The sequence below is a fragment of the Lepidochelys olivacea genome, assembly GCF_965140295.1.
Source record: "Lepidochelys olivacea isolate rLepOli2 genome assembly, chromosome: 1".
Classification (NCBI taxonomy): domain Eukaryota; kingdom Metazoa; phylum Chordata; order Testudines; family Cheloniidae; genus Lepidochelys; species Lepidochelys olivacea.
This window is the reverse complement of record NC_140411.1, coordinates 304,809,650-304,828,072: the sequence shown is the minus strand read 5'-3', so window position 1 is coordinate 304,828,072 and position 18,423 is coordinate 304,809,650. Positions and strand designations below refer to the sequence as shown.

General features: G+C 42.4%; 1 protein-coding gene across 1 annotated transcript in view; it reads left to right on the top strand.

Moving 5' to 3' along the window:
- Nucleotides 1-6,702: 6,702 nt before the first annotated feature.
- PPP1R3A (protein phosphatase 1 regulatory subunit 3A) overlaps nt 6,703-18,423 on the top strand; it is a gene marked incomplete at its 5' end in the record, with an annotated part of 37,293 nt that continues 25,572 nt past the window's right edge. Inside the window, one exon of the mRNA XM_084634959.1 lies at nt 6,703-7,496. Within this exon, the coding sequence (XP_084491085.1) occupies nt 6,703-7,496 (794 nt within the window). The remainder of the gene's footprint in view (nt 7,497-18,423) is intronic.

The window sequence follows — 18,423 nt, the reverse complement described above, 5'->3', positions numbered from 1 at the left end:
CTCATGTGATTGGTCCCACTGATCCCAGGAACTACTTGTGTGAGTAAGTACCACTCAGAGTAAGTAGGCATTGCACTGTAGGGCTGGCAGAACATACAGTACAGCGTGAACTGCATCATTACATTAAGAGCCAATTTAGGGAATTCTGAGATCTGATACCAGTAAGGACAGGCTTATGAATGTCACTTCATCTAATATGAGTGGCTGGGGAAGTTCACTACATATTCTCCAGCATGTTTTATAATAATAAAAAAAAGCAGGTGAAGCATTACAAGAGTTTGAAGAAACTTGATCTTCAAAGGAACAAGTCCCTGTGGTTACTTTTAAGCATTCAAAAGGTTTGTCCTCTGTTTGGGCATTTCCTTTGCTCAGATATGTGTTTCTGATAGAAAACAATGATTCTATGGGGACAGCTGTGAGGATCATTCCTGTGAGGCTGGAGCTCCTGGCATTTTGAGTGTTCTGTGGGCTCTGAAAAACCCTGCAAGTTGCTTCCTCCAGGTAATAACTCTGGCAACCAATGACAAAGAGAGTCCTCAGCATATTAAGGCTGCTGGTGCTAACACTCAGACCCTGTGCAATCCCACTGGCTACCCAGGCTGTGACACTGTTCCCAACCTACAATGAATAACCCTCATTTGACATTTTTAGGTTTTTCTGGGTTGTTAGCATTAGCAGCTCAAACTTGTGGGCAGCTGTAAAAACACCCAGATTAGGACTGTTTGGGTGAAAGGGATGTGGGCAGGCCCTGGCTCAGAATCAATTTGTGCATGAATTAACTTAAATTGTAAGTATCACTGGATCACCCTCCTACCCACCCCAATCACTTATAAACTAACTGAAGTCAAACAGTCACTAGGGAAAAAGGAGCCAAGTACAGTGTGTGGGTAAGATCATGCCATTTAGTTTCAGCCCATTCTAAGCAGCAGTGCAGAGTCACATTGCCCCTCAAGAGCTCTTGCAGGTCATTTTCTGGATGCAGCTTATTCCCTTCTTGCCTAAAATGCTACTCATGAGTCATGATATATACTTGAAGGAGGACAGTTTAGGTGTTGTACAACTATGGGAAACAGAAGTGGCCACAGATGCTTTTTGAGCATCCAATACAATAAAGGGTCTGTATTGGCAAACACAACAAACATAACTTAGATACATCACTTCATCATTGTCGAGGAACTCAGGACCGCGTTGATAAAGCCAAAGTACCACAAGGATCAACCCAGACAATCTGATCTGACACATTTACTCTGCTGCTGATGCTATAGTCCCTCAGAGTGGCACAACATTGGTGGATTATGGGTCTTCTGAATGCACCAGCCTTTATCTCAATTAGTCATTGGAACCCAATGTTTTTAAATCAGATGTCCATGTACATTACCAGAATACAATGCTGAAGTTCAGTGGTGCTCAACCTACCACCCATGGGCCTTACACAGCCCACCATAGCATTTCATAATGCTTATGGCTGGCTTCAACCCAATATATTAACAGGGGATTGATTAGTGTTTTATCATCATGTTTACATCATTTTAGTTTGTACAAATGTGTAAATAGACCATACTGTACATAGAAACAATCTATCTAAATACATCTGAAACAAGCTGAACTTAAAATATAAATCAATACAGGTGACTTTAGATATTATTAAAATATGTAGAATCTGTTTGGCCCACACAAGTTTGTGCTTAGGTTTATGTGGCCCTCCTGTGTAACAAGGTTGGGCACCACTGCTATATTGCATAGGTCTCAGTGCATCCAGAATTTTTTGTGCCAATGGTGCAATGTCAGCTTCTTTCTTGTCCCGCTCAATCATAGAGCTGTGTCTTCACAGATCATTGGAATGACTTGGGTCAGTCTGGCATCATCTCTATTGATGAACCTTGTAAGTTAATGGAAAAGCCTCAAGATGTTACACAAAAACAACAAGGAGTCCGTTGGCACCTTAAAGATTAAAAGATTTATTTGGGCATAAGGTTTTGTGGGTAAAAAACCCAGTTCTTCAGATGCATGGAGTGAAAATTACAGATACAGACATAAATAGATATTGGCACATGAAGAGAAGGGAGTTACAAGTGGAGAACCAATGCTGAAGGCCAATTTAGTCAGGGTGGATGTAGTCCACTCCCAATAATTGATGAGGAGGTGTCACAGATGTTACACAGAGTCTCTGTTAGCGGTCACTCTGTGCCAAGTGCAGGCTGCTGTTTTCTGGGCCGGAGTGGAGTTGTGCAGGTAGAAATTCTGGATGACTATGTGCTGTTCATAGTTCAGTATTAGCTAATTATGTGGCAGATGGAATTCCACTGTGTCACCATCTCCTGCTTCATGCTATGGCAGAGATGTTGATGCCTCATTTGAGAAGTCAACATGTAGCAGAAATGGCTGCAACACTCTCAGGCAATGGTGAGAATAGTCTTCACCTGCTCGTTATCTTGGACAAACTTCTTCACCACTAGGTTGAAGTAGTGCATAAATCAGGGTCAACGTGTGAGAAACTGCTATCACAGCCTTCATTCTTCATATTTGGCCCATTGTCTGAGGCCATGAACCAAGGAGAGAGAAAGGATGTTGTAAGCTCTTTGGGAGAGGGACCACCTTTTCGTTCTGTGTTTGAATAGCACAGTGCAGTCCTGATCCATAATTAGGGCTACTTGGTGATATGGTAATACAAATAAATAAGAATCTTCTGTGACAGTACTGATTTTTTCCAATCTGTAGCTAGCAGCAGGTTACTCCTCAAGCACACATGCGGGCATATTGTTATTATTATTATGATAACATATTATTGTTATCAATGCATTTAGTAATGCATTGTCTAAAGTGCTGATAGAACATTGGAAGCTGCCATCATTGCGTCAACACATTCTGTCCAAGAGGAGGAAAATCTCAGGCTAACTCAGATAATGCTTTAGTCAAAGACTAATAGGTATGGCAAGAAGAAAGATATCATACAATTTGTAATGGGCATGAGGTGGATTAGCTGAATTGGATTTTGTTATAATTTGCTATAAATGGAGTTTTCTTGAAAAGATAGCCTTGGTGAATACTGGGACAGGAATGGGCAATTCTACCCTGACAAGTGACTGTGTAAGAATGGTGACAGGTTTCAGAATGGTAGCATGTTAGTCTGTATCAGCAAAAACAACGAGGAGTCCTTGTGGCACCTTAGAGACTAACACATTTATTTGGGCATAAGCTTTCGTGGGCTAGAACCCACTTCACTGGGTAGCTTATGCCCAAATAAACGTGTTAGACTCTGAGGTGCCACAAGGACTCCTCGTTGTTTTTGTGTAAGAATGGGGCTCTCTCACACAGTTGCTTTGCTCCTTGCGACAAAAACCTGGTATCACTGCAGTCAATGGGAGTTTTGTTATTGATTGCAATGTGTTGTGTGTATTCAGTGTATGTACTACTTTTATTATTAAAATATTTTTACTATTTCTGTTAGCACTGTAAAACCAGCACAGGTTTCATAGAATGGACTGGTTTCTATGCTGGCTCACAGAGATCAACAGAACTGATAACCAATTGGCCACTGGAGGTCCAAATTCTCTGCAGCTCCACTGAGATACTCAGAGTCTGTAACTGAGGGTAGAATATAAAGATAGCAAGAGTTGCACAGATACAAATTTGCTGTTACAGCCTTTATTAACTTGTGTTGCTCTTAAAATCACTGTTTACGAGGCCAGAATATCTTGGCAGAACACAGATGAACATGATGTGTGCATTCTTTCTTAAGACCACAGACTTAAAAAAACAATGATTTCAGGATATTCCTCAGGGTATGCCAAGACCCTGTTTTCTAAACCCTTTTGGCCTTTTAACCATCTCTCCTCCAGCTTTTATGACCATCCAGCAACTGTCTGAGGTAGTCTGTTCTTCATGGGGAAACCATTTCTATAGTCTCACCCTACTCCACCTATTATTTTGGCTTCATACTCTGAGTTGAACTGGACTGAGGTGAACGCAATTTTTCTAGCGCACTGGGGAACATACTGTTTGACCAGGGTTCCTGCTGCTCATCGTCAGTTGGCCTGAAGTCCTCTCTTGTGGCTTTAATAAAGATGCTTCCATGAAGCCCCTCCTGGAATGCTCACTGCACAGTTTGTTGTGCGGAGAAGCTGGTCCCTGTACTGCTGTGAAAGCTTTGCTGGGACTTGTTAAATTTTACAGTGATCTTATTCCTGGCCCAATTGCTTTTAGTGGTTAGACTATTACTTAAATGGCATTTAAGAATATACAGAAACTGGTTAAATCTTAATTCAGCATTTGAATTTAATAATATACAAAGGTAGATAAAAAAAGGGAAGCTAAAGCCCTAGAGAAGGAGGCCCAGGCAAGTTGTGCCAGGAAAATGGGTTGAAAATACCTTTGGTGCGATCCAGAGGGGAAATAAACTGCTCCTTAGTTCAGAAGTGCTGTCTCTCTTTAAATCAAGACTAAAAGTCTAAATCAAGCCAGGATTGTTTAGAAACAACTAGGGGATGAATTCCACAAGCGGCAGGGTAGCGTTTCAGAACCACAGGCTAATCCTGTTCAGTTAAAACACTGTGACATAACTGATGTTATTTGGGTTACTTACTCACCTGTCCTTCCCTTTTTGTCTAACAGTGAACCAATTTTAAAAGGGCTGCCTGGCACAAGATAAGCCCTTACCTCCTGATTGTCTTCCTCACTGCCCTCCTAGCCCAGCCCTTCCCACCTGTGTGGCCTTCCAGAGAGTTCATCTGGGAGTTAATCCCTGTCTGCAAGCTACTGGGTCTCTGAAACCTTTTAAAAAAAAGGCTTTCATAACAAATAAAAGGGGAAAATTGCAGTATGCAACAGAAAAGGACCAAATCATTACAGTAGCACTGCTGTAAGTAAGCTCCAATGGTTTATATCATTGCTATTGGAATATTTTCTTAGGTTATCTAGGCGAAGAGGATGTAAGACAGCCACAATTTACCACAGGCCTCACATGACCCAAATTGCACATAGTCAAAATGGTCAAGGGCATGTAGCTGCCAGGATATAGGTTGCTGTAGCTATGCACTGCTTTTGCTCCTCATAAGCAAGGGCAGAAGAGAAACTGCTGTCACATGAGAACTTACCTAGGGAGAGAAGATGGTGGCTGCTCCTTTGGGACTCCAGAAGGCTCCCAACAGAGATCTCCCTCCTCTCTATCTTCAGCATGCGGTCATCAATTCTCTGCAGGCCTATGCTGCACAGATCTACTGTCCTGTGTGCAGAGCCTCTCTAAGCCGCATCTTCTTCCTTGTTGCAAAGTATGTTAGTCCCCTTATTAAAAAGTATTCTACAGCAATAGCCCAGTTTACCATAGTGATACTCAAGCAGGATAGGCATTTATGGTAAAATACTTTACTTTTTTTTTTTTAAATAAAGGGAAGCACGGCTTATATGTGCCCTGTCACAAGAGGAAGTATCAATGGAGACACATTGACAACAGGGGAGTAGGGAGGCATAACAGCAATGGATGAGGCAATGGCAGAGGTGAGAATAATGGAGAAATAGCAAACAGGAATAGAGATGCACTCACAGTGTGGGAGGCAGTATTGTCAGAAAAGAGGGCTCATGGGAAAGAGAGTGACATTGGGGCAGTAGGGGAAGACAGTTAGTAGACATGGATAGGGAAACAGTGGTGTTGCCAGGTCATGGCCTTTGCCTCCTGATCAGTGTAACATTGTACGTTTCTATGTACAGAGTGCCTTGAAAGTGATATCCAAATGCTGACTGATTGATGGCTTATTTATGGCATTTATCCACAGTCCCATGCTGAGGGTGATGCAGAGACATTTAACTCCAGTGGGAGCACTGGGAGGCATTCTGCAGAAAAGGTGGTGGGCCTGCATGGGGGCTGTGATTCTGGGTGGCTGCATAAGGAGGTCCTTGTTTCCGTATCCATGCAGCTGAATACGGGCTAGCTACAATTTACCCCTAAAAGATCTTATCGTAACCAGCAGTTAATAAACAGACATAATTGTAGTGATTCCTCATAACTTGATCTTCAGTTTAGTCACTAAACCTTTTAATTGCATTCTGGGTTCATTTGAATGTATATTATTATGGCTGTATTAAAATTGGCAAATGTTTCTGATGACAAGATCCTGGTGTAAATGGGCATAGCTCCCGAATCTGGCCCTATCTGGTGAATTTGCATAGTATAGAATCAGGACACAATTTGGTTCTCTGTGTTCCTTGCATTTTTGTATTTGGACACAATGTAAATAATGTCCTTGAGAAGTAAAGTAGAAATTATGCACAGGAAAGAAACATTGTGTTGACAGAACATACATCCAATGGGAGATTTATGGCTTGACATTTGTGCTATGTTATACATTTGCTTTATAATATAAATTGATTGTATAAAAATATCTATATTTTCACATTTTGACAATGCAAAGAAGTCAGATTTTTAAATGTTACCGTGGTGCTTTGCCTGCAGATGCTTCCTAAAAAAAAAAAAAAAGTCAATGCATTATTTAAAACTTATGTCTGAAATTGTAACACTAATGCTATCAGATTTAAGGCCTTTGGAGAAGAGTCCAACATAGTTTACACACCACTGCACGTATTAATAGACCTGACTCACTTTTCTTTCAATGTCAACTGTAACATTAATCCTTGTTTTAAATCATAGTGTCTCAAATATCAGCTGCCACTAGTTGCAGAGTTCTCTTTCAGTTTATATCAGAGAGCCCAATGGAGTCTTTTGAAGAACCTAGTCAGTTTAGAAGGGATAACTTATTAGAAGTTTCTGCTTTAAATGATTCCCTTTCAGAAGATGAAGATATTAAAGATACCCTTAAGCCTCGTTTCTCCCCCCTTCCCCGAAGGCGGAATTCTGCTTCTTCAGAAGACTTGGAACCAGAAACCCCATCTACCATTGCAAGAAAAGTTTCGTTTGCTGATGCATTCGGCTTTGATCTTGTGTCTGTTAAAGAGTTTGATACTTGGGAAGTTCCAGCCACATCACAAAACGATGACTTAGAAGATAAAGTTTTAACTGCGGAGGAATATTTTCTCTCTCCACTGTTTATATTACCTGCCTCACAAGAAGACCTTCTGCAACAAGTGCGTGTACAGAAAGTACTTCTAGAGTCAATTGAGTTCCTACCTGGGATAACATGTATGAAGGGCATTATTCGAGTTCTAAATGTATCTTTTGAAAAGTTGATATATGTGAGAATGTCACTAGATGACTGGCTAACTTACTATGACATCTTAGCAGACTATGTGCCTAATTCTTGTGATGGTGAAACTGACCAGTTCTTCTTTAAGATTTCATTGGTTCCTCCTTATCAGAGAAATGGAGCTAAAGTTGAGTTCTGTATACGTTACGAGACATCTGTTGGTACATTCTGGGCAAACAACGATGACAAAAATTACATACTACTCTGTCATAAGAAAGAAACTGTGCAGGAGGTGGATGATGTATCTCACGAAGAGGCTACTGACAAATACATCAAAGGTTGCTTAAAGACAACGCCAAGCAGGTGAGGTTACTTCTTACTGTTTAATAGTTTTCAAAGTCCTCAGATACAACAGTCACTATTTAAAAGTCAGCATTTTGTCAACAAGAATCACACAGTTGTATCTGACACCAGTTTTTCCATATTTGAGAAAAGAAAATAATTGGTAACTTTGTGGTATCTGCTGGTTAATGCTGACTTTTTAACTACAACCATTGTAATTAAGCTTTGCTTCCACTTGTTGCCCAGGATTAGTAAGACCATTCTGCTCAAGAACTGTTTTCAGTAAAGCACATACTTATTTAATACAATTGTGTTAAGCTGTGAGGTCAAATGTTATTATTACTAAAAATGCCACGTTTCCTATTGGTTGGGGAGGTCAATGTGGGTTCTGCAGCTATATCAAGTAATAAAAATTAAGGGGTAAATACTGATTTTAATCTCTACAGCACATAACTCCAATTAACATCAGTGGGAATTTGGCTGCACACTAAGGTGTGCTTACAGTACCAAAAGTTTTAAATTCAGTTCTTTGCCATATCAAAACTCTTTTCAAAGCAAAAAAATACCCCCAGATTTTTTATGATATATGTTACAATAGGTGTGTATTGTGAATTCATATGGGAAATTTCTAAATGTCATTACTAAAAACAAAAACCAGTAATGGTGGTTCAGGAAGCTAACAACTCAGGGAAGGGACTTGTTTCACTCAGAGCAACTGGAACAATCTTCTCTGTCATTGGCTTGGCTATGCCACAGGAAGCCTGTAGTGAGATCTGCTTCCCAGCAGTGATGGATGTTTCTCTGGGCACTGAAAAAAATCCTAAACAGGCGAGAGATACAAAGGAGACTAACAGTGACATAAAAAAAATAGACAAACACAGGCACATTAAAATAAGGCTTATCATGCAAATCTGTAGGTTTATTTTAAAACAATGTCTGCAGTAATTACCTGCAGATACGTACTATAGTAACTAGAAAACAAAAAGTTAATGGTTAAATTATGACTTAAACCCACAAACTCAAGGAAATTCAGGAATAATCTGAACTTCTGGATTCCTATTTTCTATTTAACTCAACCTGTTATAAATAAAGCAGCACATATATGGGCCCTGCAAAATGGCAAAACTCCCATTTCATGATCACACCCATGGACCCCAATCCTGCAGTTTTGCTCAGGCACGATCCCATGGGATGGGAATGTTACTTGACCGAGGATGGCAGGATCAGGACCATGTTTTGTCTACAGCTCTCTCTGCAATATCAAGGCACAACAGGTGAATTAATGATGAATTTTCAGCCTTAATTTTCTATGTAACTTCTCAGTCGGACAATGCTATTTTACATTTGTGGTTTTAAATGCATATGGCCTATACTTGCCCGTCTGAGCAAAAGTGAAGGGCAGGATACCCGTACTCCAACTGCAACAGAGGCTGAAGGTGCAGGGAGAAAGAAGTCAGTTGAGGGCCCTAACCCTGAAGATTGCTGCAAGACTTGAAGGGCAATACCTCTTCTATCTCTGTTACCCAACTGCTGTGATCAGCATCTACCATTTCCAGTTGTTCTCAATAACTGAATGGAAGAGCATGCAATGGGGCTTAATAGTGCTGCAGGCATTAATTCTCTGAGTTCTCCTATGGCTTGTCTAGAATGAGGGTGTGGGAAAGAAGCATGCCACTCTATGGATTTTTCCTGCCATCGCTGTATATGCTAACTTCTGACATGGGGTCAGACAGAAGAATGAAAAATAAGAAAGGGGGTGGCATCCCATTTAGCCACCTTCCCCTCCAAAATGCCCCATGTGACTTTCATTGTGGATTTGTTCCCTCCCATACCATGCAACAGGGAACCACAGGGGATGTATGTTTTTGTAGTAGAATAAATAAAAATCCTGGTGCGTCAGTGACATGAAGGTCCCTTTGCATGACATCAGCAAATTGCACTGACATCCACTTTAAATACCCTTTACACTGTCACAGCAGCGTAAAGGGGCCTTAGTGTAAATAAAAGCACTCTCAAAGTATCTATAGAATCTATCTTAAAAATTCTCTATGGTCCCTGAGAGACTATGTGGGCCTGAATCTGTCACATAAGTGTGAGTCCATGGACTTCAGGAGAATTACAATTTTCACTGGTGCAAGATCAGATTCAGGCTCTCTGGCTCCAAAAGGACTATTACTTGCAGTACATGCAGTACGTCCATAGCTAAGGGTTATTGCTACCCAGTCATCCAAACTGGGAGTTTTAAATGTTGAATCTCATCTAATGTGATTAGAGTGTTTTTTCTATCAGACAGACACTTAGGCCAAATCAATAAGAACATCTGGTCAACATATTTAAAAATCAGGGCACTTACTCAGGTACCTACATATGGACTTAGACGCCTAATGTTAGGGACAAACTTTAAAAGTCTTTAAATCTCTTCTCAAAACATGAATAATTTGCCTGATGGCTCATGCATCTTTCAGATACATAAGTATTTAAGAACTTTTTAAGAAAGGGATTTTTAACCAGATAGGTTTATCAGCTGTGGGCCAAACCCTGCTTGCCTAATGCAGTGACTTCAGTGTGGCCTACTTATGAGAATAAAAAGAAAAAGATAACATGCACTGTCAGAAATAAATTACTGAGGATACACAACAGTGGCCATCTTGTCAAACGAGGATACACTTTATGGCCCATCTTGTCACGAGTCAGACTATTTGTCTGAGTCAGGGCAGGGATGGGCCCTACAACATCATTATTTTTAAGAAACTGAACCTCTCAACATGGGCTCACATACCAGATTTCATAATGAAAAGTGCACCTCTTGACTTATAAAAATTGAAAAGCACCTGAGTGTGATTATCAGAAACACACAAGTGCTTTTGAAAATCCTGGCACAATACTATCCCCCCACTCTCACCCCCGCCAACTTTTGTACGTAAACATGGCTAAACAGATCTGTTCTAAACTTTTTGCCTTCCTCTATGTCCTTCCATGCTGAGATTCAATCCAACATGAATTTTAATATCTGATTTATAACACCTTTCAAAAACTGTATCGGAATTGACAGTATAATGTGTAGAAAAATGTCTTGCTATAATAGGATGCTTTTGCAAGCCTCAAAAATCATTTATATTCAATGGAGTTTTGAATAGTTCAAAAACTCATTCAAAAGAATTTTTATAATGCACACTATTTGCTTTTTATTTGTTGGCCTGTTTGAGATTGTGCATTTGCCTTACAAAGTCCCATAAGTATACAAAGTCACGGAGGGGGGGAAAGAATATTAGACTCAAACTAATTACATTCTAGAATTTAATAATTTGAAGGTCAGCATTTAGAAAAGAGAATAGTTCGAAAATGCATATGATTTGAATCACATGAATCCTAACAGTTTAACAAATATAGCATTGTATAAGCAATAGTTGAAGTATCTTAACTCCATTTTTCTTAAATAGAAGTTGATTTCCTACTAGTTCCATTAGCCTGTACCTAAGAAAAATGTCTGTAATACATAGTAGTAGCAAGTATCTGATGAGCTGTGGAAACACTTTCAGTAAGGCACAATTTGTATTATATTTCAACAAGGCACAGACAATGAATCTGAACTATGGCCCTTGGTCCTAGAGTTTCGTACATGATTGTGTCGTGGATTAATGCCAGTACTGTCTTTAGTCCTTATTTGCCTGAAGTCATTGGAACAATGGTAGCAAGCATATGAGAGATGTGGCTGATTTGGCATCAATATTACACCAAGAAACAGATATGGAAAAGTTGGAGTACATTGAAGCATGAGTGCAGTGTAATTCATGTGTGCACATTTGGCTCCCTACCCTCTTTGAAATGGATAGTGGATACTGTCATTTTTATCATAACTGCTAGAGATATGACCCACTTGCTTCTCTCTCTCTCTCTCTTTGCCCAAAATGGTACTTCCTAAATTGATGGTGCAGTTCAATAAGCTGATTGCTTGGTCTTGTGCTTTCTTTCCTAGAAGTAGATTCTTAATTGTTTTACTGTAGCATTCTTCGAGGGTTAATACATCAATTGACTTTTCTCTGTGGACTGTCTGAAGTCATGCTAGTTTTAAACAGAAACAAAAATAAGGACAAAGTCTAGGGTGAAGGCTATGTTATATGTAGTGAATAGGTGAAAGCTGAAAGGGTCAGATTTTCTGGTCCATTTTGGCCATTTTGAGTTGCATAAGTGCAGAGTGGCCTTAAAGCTGCTGGAAAAAGCTGGTGGAGATTCTTCCTGCACAACTGCCTGCTCGTGGGCAGCTAGCATAAGCTGCTCTGCTGGCTTCTGCTCTAGCTGCTCCCCACTCCTGGCAGAAGTGAGAGAAGAAGGCATATTAGGGACATAGCATGGTAGAGCTCCCTGGTGCCCAATTGTCTGCTGGAATAAGGTCCCTGAGGGCCAATGCTGTTTCTTCGCAGCTCTAGTCTGTGCCAGGGTCAGATGGTCCTGAATCAATGAGCTGCAACCAATTCCTTGTGTCTTTGCCTGCCCATCTGAGTGCGGCTGGGATGGAGTGGAGAATCAAGGCTGGAAGAACCTGAGAACTACTCTAGAGCATGTTTGCAAACAGCATACCGGATTCTCTACCTCCAGGAGTGTCTGTACAACGACAAAATGGCATATATAAAAGAAGGGGTTTAAATTTGTTTCCTTTTTAATCTTTGCTTTTGTTTATTGTACTTCAGATTCAGAAAGAGGGAAAAAGTGAGTGAAAAAGGTATTAAAACACAAGCTTCCTGCTTTGTGTACGGCTGTTTAATCTCAAGGTTGTTATGGAGAATCTTAAATCGTAAGTGTACACCTTGATCAACATATAGACATGGGGATTTGACTAAAGCTTATTACTATTATTAGGAAATGACTATATTCACATTTCTTACCATGAGAGCAGCTGTTCCCTACTGCTGTTAGAGAGGCTGTCCATTCACAAGGAGCCTTGGGTGAAAGTAAGTCTAGGGACTTACCGGTACAGGGCTGGGCTGGGGCCGGCTCTGGCCCCCGGAAAGGGTGGGGCCTCTGGTGGAAGGGGCGGGGCTGGGGGAGGACCAGCAAGTGCCTCCTTCCCCCTTCCCGGGGCAACAGCGGCAGCCGGGGGCTCTGGCAGCGGTTTAAAAGGGCCAGGGGCAGTAGCGGCGGTCGGAGCCCTGGGCCCTTTAAATCGTCCCCGGAGCCCCGCTGCCTCTTCCCCAGGGCCCCAGGGCTCTGGGGATGGGGCTCCAGCCGCCACTACTGTGCTGGACCTTTAAATCATCCCCGGAGCCTGCCGGAGCCCTGGGGAAGTGGCAGCGGGGCTCCAGGGACGATTTAAAGGGCCCAGGGCTCGCCCGTCGCTACTGCCCTGGGCCCTTTAAATCTCCTCTCCAGCCCTGCTGCTGCTACCTCAGGGCTCCGGCAGCGGGGCTCTGGCAGCAATTTAAAGGGATGGGGGCTCCAGCCGCTGCTGGGAGCCGCAGGCCCTTTAAATTGCCACCTGGGGAAGCTGATCCACCCTGGTACGGCGCACTGGCTTTTGCTGGTACGCCGTACTGGGGTGAACCGGCTTACTTTCACCTCTGCAAGGAGCCAGCTGAAAGAGCATCATTACTGCTGTTGTCAAGCCAGCCCTGTTATTCCCAGCTTGCTCTCTATATTCTTCCTACCACTCCAGGTCAAAATCTGTGGAGGGCAGTTCTCACAGCTAGAGTGGTCCTGCCTCCAGTGAGAGTGATGATAACATGCTTACGGAGTCCAGTCTCGCCCCCATTAAACTCAATGATAGAGCCTGTGGTTCCATCACGCCCTGGCTGTGGAATTCACTCCTTGCCACACAATTGTGCTCATAAATCCAAGGTTTCATTTTTTACAAAATGCTGTTTCTAGCTCTCATGGTTTTGAAGCAAACCTTGAAAATATGAAACAAAACACTGCAAAACACTGCAGTGCTGCCTTCCTGAGTCTGCAAGCAGCATGAAACACTATATCTGAGAGCTGTTCATTTTAGCTAATAAGCCTAACTCCACTGTCCCAAATATGTTCCTAAGCCTTCTCAAGTACCAAAATGACCAATGTCCTGCTACCTACCTGCCAAAACTTGCAGCTTCCACCCCCATGGGTGCCAGGTTTGTATAATTTTTGGTGGTGCCCAGAATGGGTCCAAGCAGAGCCGTCCTGTTCATAGGATGGACCGAGGCAAATGCCCTGGGCCCCACGTTTTGGGGGGCCTCATGCTTCAGGGGAATGCTGGGTCCAGGGTGGCCTGGGTGGTTAGCAGGGGGGCCTGGTGCCGGCAGCAGTGAGTGACCTGTCCCCAGCCCACCCCACTCTACTCCGCCCCGCCCTGCTGGCTCCCGGCGTCACTCAGGGGAGGGGGCGGAAGCCAGAAAGAGGCGGGGCAGGGACAAGGTCTTGGGGGAAGGGTTGGAATGGGGGCAGTGAGAGGGCGGAGCGGGGGTAGGCTGGGGCTGGGCCACTTGCTGCTGCCAGTGCCAGGCCTCCCACTAACTCCCTAGGCTGCCCTGGACCCAGAGCCATCCTGTCCATAAGATGGACTGGAGCAACTGCCCGGCGCCCCATGCTTTGGGGAACCCCGTGCTTCACGAGGACGTGGGGTCCAGGGCGGCTGGGGGCATTAGCAGGGGGCCTGGCGCTGGCAGCAGCAAGCCAGCCAGTCCCAGCCTGCCCCTGCTCTGCCCCCTCCCTGCCCCCATTCCACCCCTTCCCCCAAGACCCCACCCCCGCCCTGCCTCTTTCTGGATTCTGCCCCCTCCCCTGAGTAATGCTGGGAGCCGGCGAGGCGGAGTACAGTGGGGTGGGCTGGGGTCGGGTCACTCGCTGCTGCCAGCGCCAGGCCCCCTGCTAACTCCCCAGGCATCCCCCTGAAGTGCGGCGCCCCCCAAAGCGCGGTAAGCCCAAACATTGGTAGAGCTGGGCCCAAGTTCCTAAATATTGGTGGAGCACAGGCACCACGGACCCATATCACTCGCTGCTTGTGTCCATCCCAACAACTTTTCTTTTGAAATTAGGCATTGTCATTACAAAAATTTGCAGCATATTCAAAACTGAAGTCAGGGGACAGAAAAATAAATGTAATGAACCAACAAAATAAACAACATACAACCAACGGCTACAGTACTGACTGCTATTCATTTTCATATAGAATTTGAAAACCTATTTTTGGTCTCCTTCTGTAATGACAACATCATCTCCATCAGGTAGACTTTCTTTTTAAGTTTGGGTAATTGGTACTGTAAAGTATGAGAAATATTGGTCATGGCGAAGCTTGCTTGTATGAAACTTGATTTTAAAGGTTTGACTATCTTTTCTCAGCCATACTGATTATATTACTTAAATGGCCAAATCACCTAACTTAGATCTTTGTCCATTATTCATTTTTAATTTTACATTTAGGCATGCTAAACTGTTTAAGTGCGTGAGACGCTTCTGCAGCCACTATAGTTTCATTGGCTTCTTTAGGTGATATCACTACTTTGACATTTATAATAACTATGGGCCTGATCCTGCAACATGCACGAGTAACTTTATGCATCTGGGTAGTCCCTTTGAACTTCATGGGACTTCTCACGTGTGTAAGTGTTTGCAGAACTAGAGCCTGTTTCTGCAATCGTTCATGCCATTGCTTAAGGATTTTAGGACAAATGGAAATATACTGCTGAAATGAACAGTTGTACTCCATTGTTCAGCGTCTCTATTGTCTGTCAAAGTCCGTTTGCCTGCTGAACTAACACGATAATGAACATTTCAATATTGTCTTCGACCCACCATTCTTGTGCAGTTCATAAATGCTCTTTAAATACAGTCTCAAAAAACTGGAAAGTTTCATTATTTCAAATCCAGCCTAGTTCAGTAGTGATCAAAAATTATTAGTAACCTGATGGCTGTTTAGTGAACTGTTTGATGGTGTCAGTCCAGTTGTCAGCTGGGAAGTGTCCACATCACAAGTAATATTTTTCTGTATCTATGAGTAAACATTGGAAGTGTCTAAAATTTGTTTACATGAAACACAGCCTGGCAGCATGAGAGACAGATTTAATTAGCGGGTTTGTTATTAGAGTCACTCTAGCTGTTTATTCTGATGAAGAATTTTAAGTTATGAGCCAGCCACAGCCTTCTGGCTCTGAAGCTGAAGACAATAGATTTCAATTTCTTTGAAATAATTACTGAAGGCTAACCACATATAATTTTTAAACATAAAACTTGGACTCCCCTGCCAAATAGAAGAAGGGAAAAAGAAGTAAAATAGGCACTTTAACGGCTAAATGCGGCCTATGTTCTGGGATGAGGGAAGGGGAAAGACAGTTACAAAAGTGAAAACAAGCAGCCATGTCTGTATTAGGAGTGGCTATCTAGTTCATAATCCTTCACTGGCACACAAGAAAATGCTGGATGATGTGGCTGGCTAACATGTCAATGCCCAATAAGGGCATGGTTTTCTAGATACCTCTAGCTGGTGTGTGGCCTCAGCTGCAAGAACCAGCTGACTTTGTGACTAGAGCAGGGCAAGAAACAGTTTTCCTGTCCTGGAAAGTTCTTTCCTCTTTTGAATTGGGGTAACAAAGCAAAATCTCAAAAATGTTAGTGAACCAACAACCTTCCCCCCGTCCAATAAAAAAATTGGGGGCAAGTCAACATTTTGTTTTGATTTCGATCATATGTGTGTGTGTGTGTGTGTGTGTGTTATGTATTTGGTAAATTGCAAAATGAATACTCATCATGAACCAAAACAAAATAAAAAACCCAACACTGTTTTTTCCATTTTGAAAATGTCATAATGGGATGTTTTGACAATTCTGAATCTTTTCTTTCCAAAATTTCTTTGAGATGAGAAGTTTGTTGAAACTGGCACTTTCCCATAAAGAGTTTCAGTTTTGACAAATCACCATTTTGCAATGGGGAAAAAAAGAAAAGCTTTTTCTTGAAAACCTCCAACTCTAATGACCAATTATTTGTCCCTGGTCCCTGCTGACAGCAACAGCAAAGAGTACTGTACCAGACTGCTGCATGCAATGCTGCCCTGCAACACTAGGACTTCTTGTGGATTAGACACAAGAGTTAGAAACTCCGCTCCCCTTTGCTATGCAGGCTGTTGGGTGCATAGGCAGATATTTGGACTTAAAATATCAAAGTTTACAATGGTTGTCCTTGTGGCAGAGTTCCTGAAAATGAGTGTATTAAACTCTGCTGTTTTTATTTTCTGTTAGCATAAGAGAACAATTGGCACAAATCTCCTTGGTCTCCTCGCTTTTTTAATAGATATCTCATACTTGCCTTCTCTTTTTAATTCTAGTGATGCAAGAAAGAGATAAAAATCACTCCTTGGTATTGATCATATCTTGGTATTTTATGCACGTTCAGAGCTCTATTCAACCCATGCCTGCTTTCAAGTTTCTACTGCATGCAAGCTTTCTAAGCTTCCCATGCGCCAAAGTCAGGGAACTGTCCTCAGGTAGTCCCCATTCACAAGCAGCAGAGTAGGGCTTTATATGGTCACCCATTCTGACCCCTTCACAAGAACACTATCTGTCTCTCTGTCTCACCTGACTGCCATATATCTATCTATGGTTTCTCTATGGCACCTGTCGCCATCTTACAGAAGTGCCTTGGTATGCTGCAGAGATAAGGTGGGTGAGGTAATATCTTTTATTGGACCAACTTCTGTTGGTGAGAGAGAAACAAGCTTTCGAGCCACACACAGAGCTCTGGAAATGACTGGAAAAAGCAAAAAACTTTCTCAATACCTCTCCTGGTATGGTAGCAGAGGGTTGGTTTTTTTCTAGTTAACAATGCAGGGAATGCTTTAAAGGAGGTCACGTAGCCTGAAACCTTCTCCCTGTTTGACTTCTCCAAAATAGATTTAACATGATAGAGGTAAAGGAGCCTGATGAGGATAAGAGGATGAAAACCCCACGATGGCATTCAGGAGGGACAAGAGAATGGGACCCTCACACCTCTCCCCAATCCCTTGCCACAACAGCAATTTGAGGTTGGGCCGTACTCCCTCCTTGTCCAATGGGAATCAGAGGTTCAGTGATCTGGAAAAGAGACCCCCCTTTCACTCTCATACCCAGCTTAAAAAACTAATAACCACTGACTCATCCTTCTCCCTCTTTGCAGCTATACAAGGGGAGAGCACACAGCTTCAGCAGGGTGGACTGGGGTTGGACACACAGGTAACAAGAAGTAGTATTGCTAATTTACAAGGGTTCCTTAACAGACCCTACCCCCTTCAGCTTTGTTATGCCTGTCTTTTTTTAGTATTCCCCTTGCCCACCATGCAGACCTTGTCTCTGCAGAAATTAGCCCATGCTATGAGTGACTGAAGCTGGTTTCTGAGAGTTCTGTGTACCAAAGAGCAATGTAACATGTCTTCAGGATTAGGTTCTTTATATTATTCTTGTGCAACTATCTCCACAATGCTCCATATCTTAATGCTCTATGACTGTGCTACAGTGATATCTGATAAGATACACAGCGATCATATATATGGCTACTCTAGCTTCATTCAAGATATGAGCAATACACTGCCTACGTCTTTTCAAAAGCATCATAACTCTAAGATGAGCCATAAAAATTAGAGATGGACCATGCTAAGGTTAAAAATTTAGGTCTGAGCCCAGTTCCAGGCTAGGATTCAGGTTTGGATTTGATGGTACCAAAGTCTCCAACTTAGAAAGCTGCTGGACTTCATAGATATACATTATAGATTCCACAGGATTGCCACTTAAATTCAAGCTCTTTTATAATGAGCTAGAAAATAAATCCTTATTTCTAGGGCCTATGTTTGCTTTGGGGCTATAATTATTTGTATCCCCAGACCTGGCCAGGCACTTTGTTCTGTGCCATCTATCTTCCCATTTCAATCATAAACTAAGACTTAAAAAAAGAAGAAAATATTAGCAATTGGAAGCAATAATCCCCCAGGAAGCACTATTCCAAATAATCTTAATCA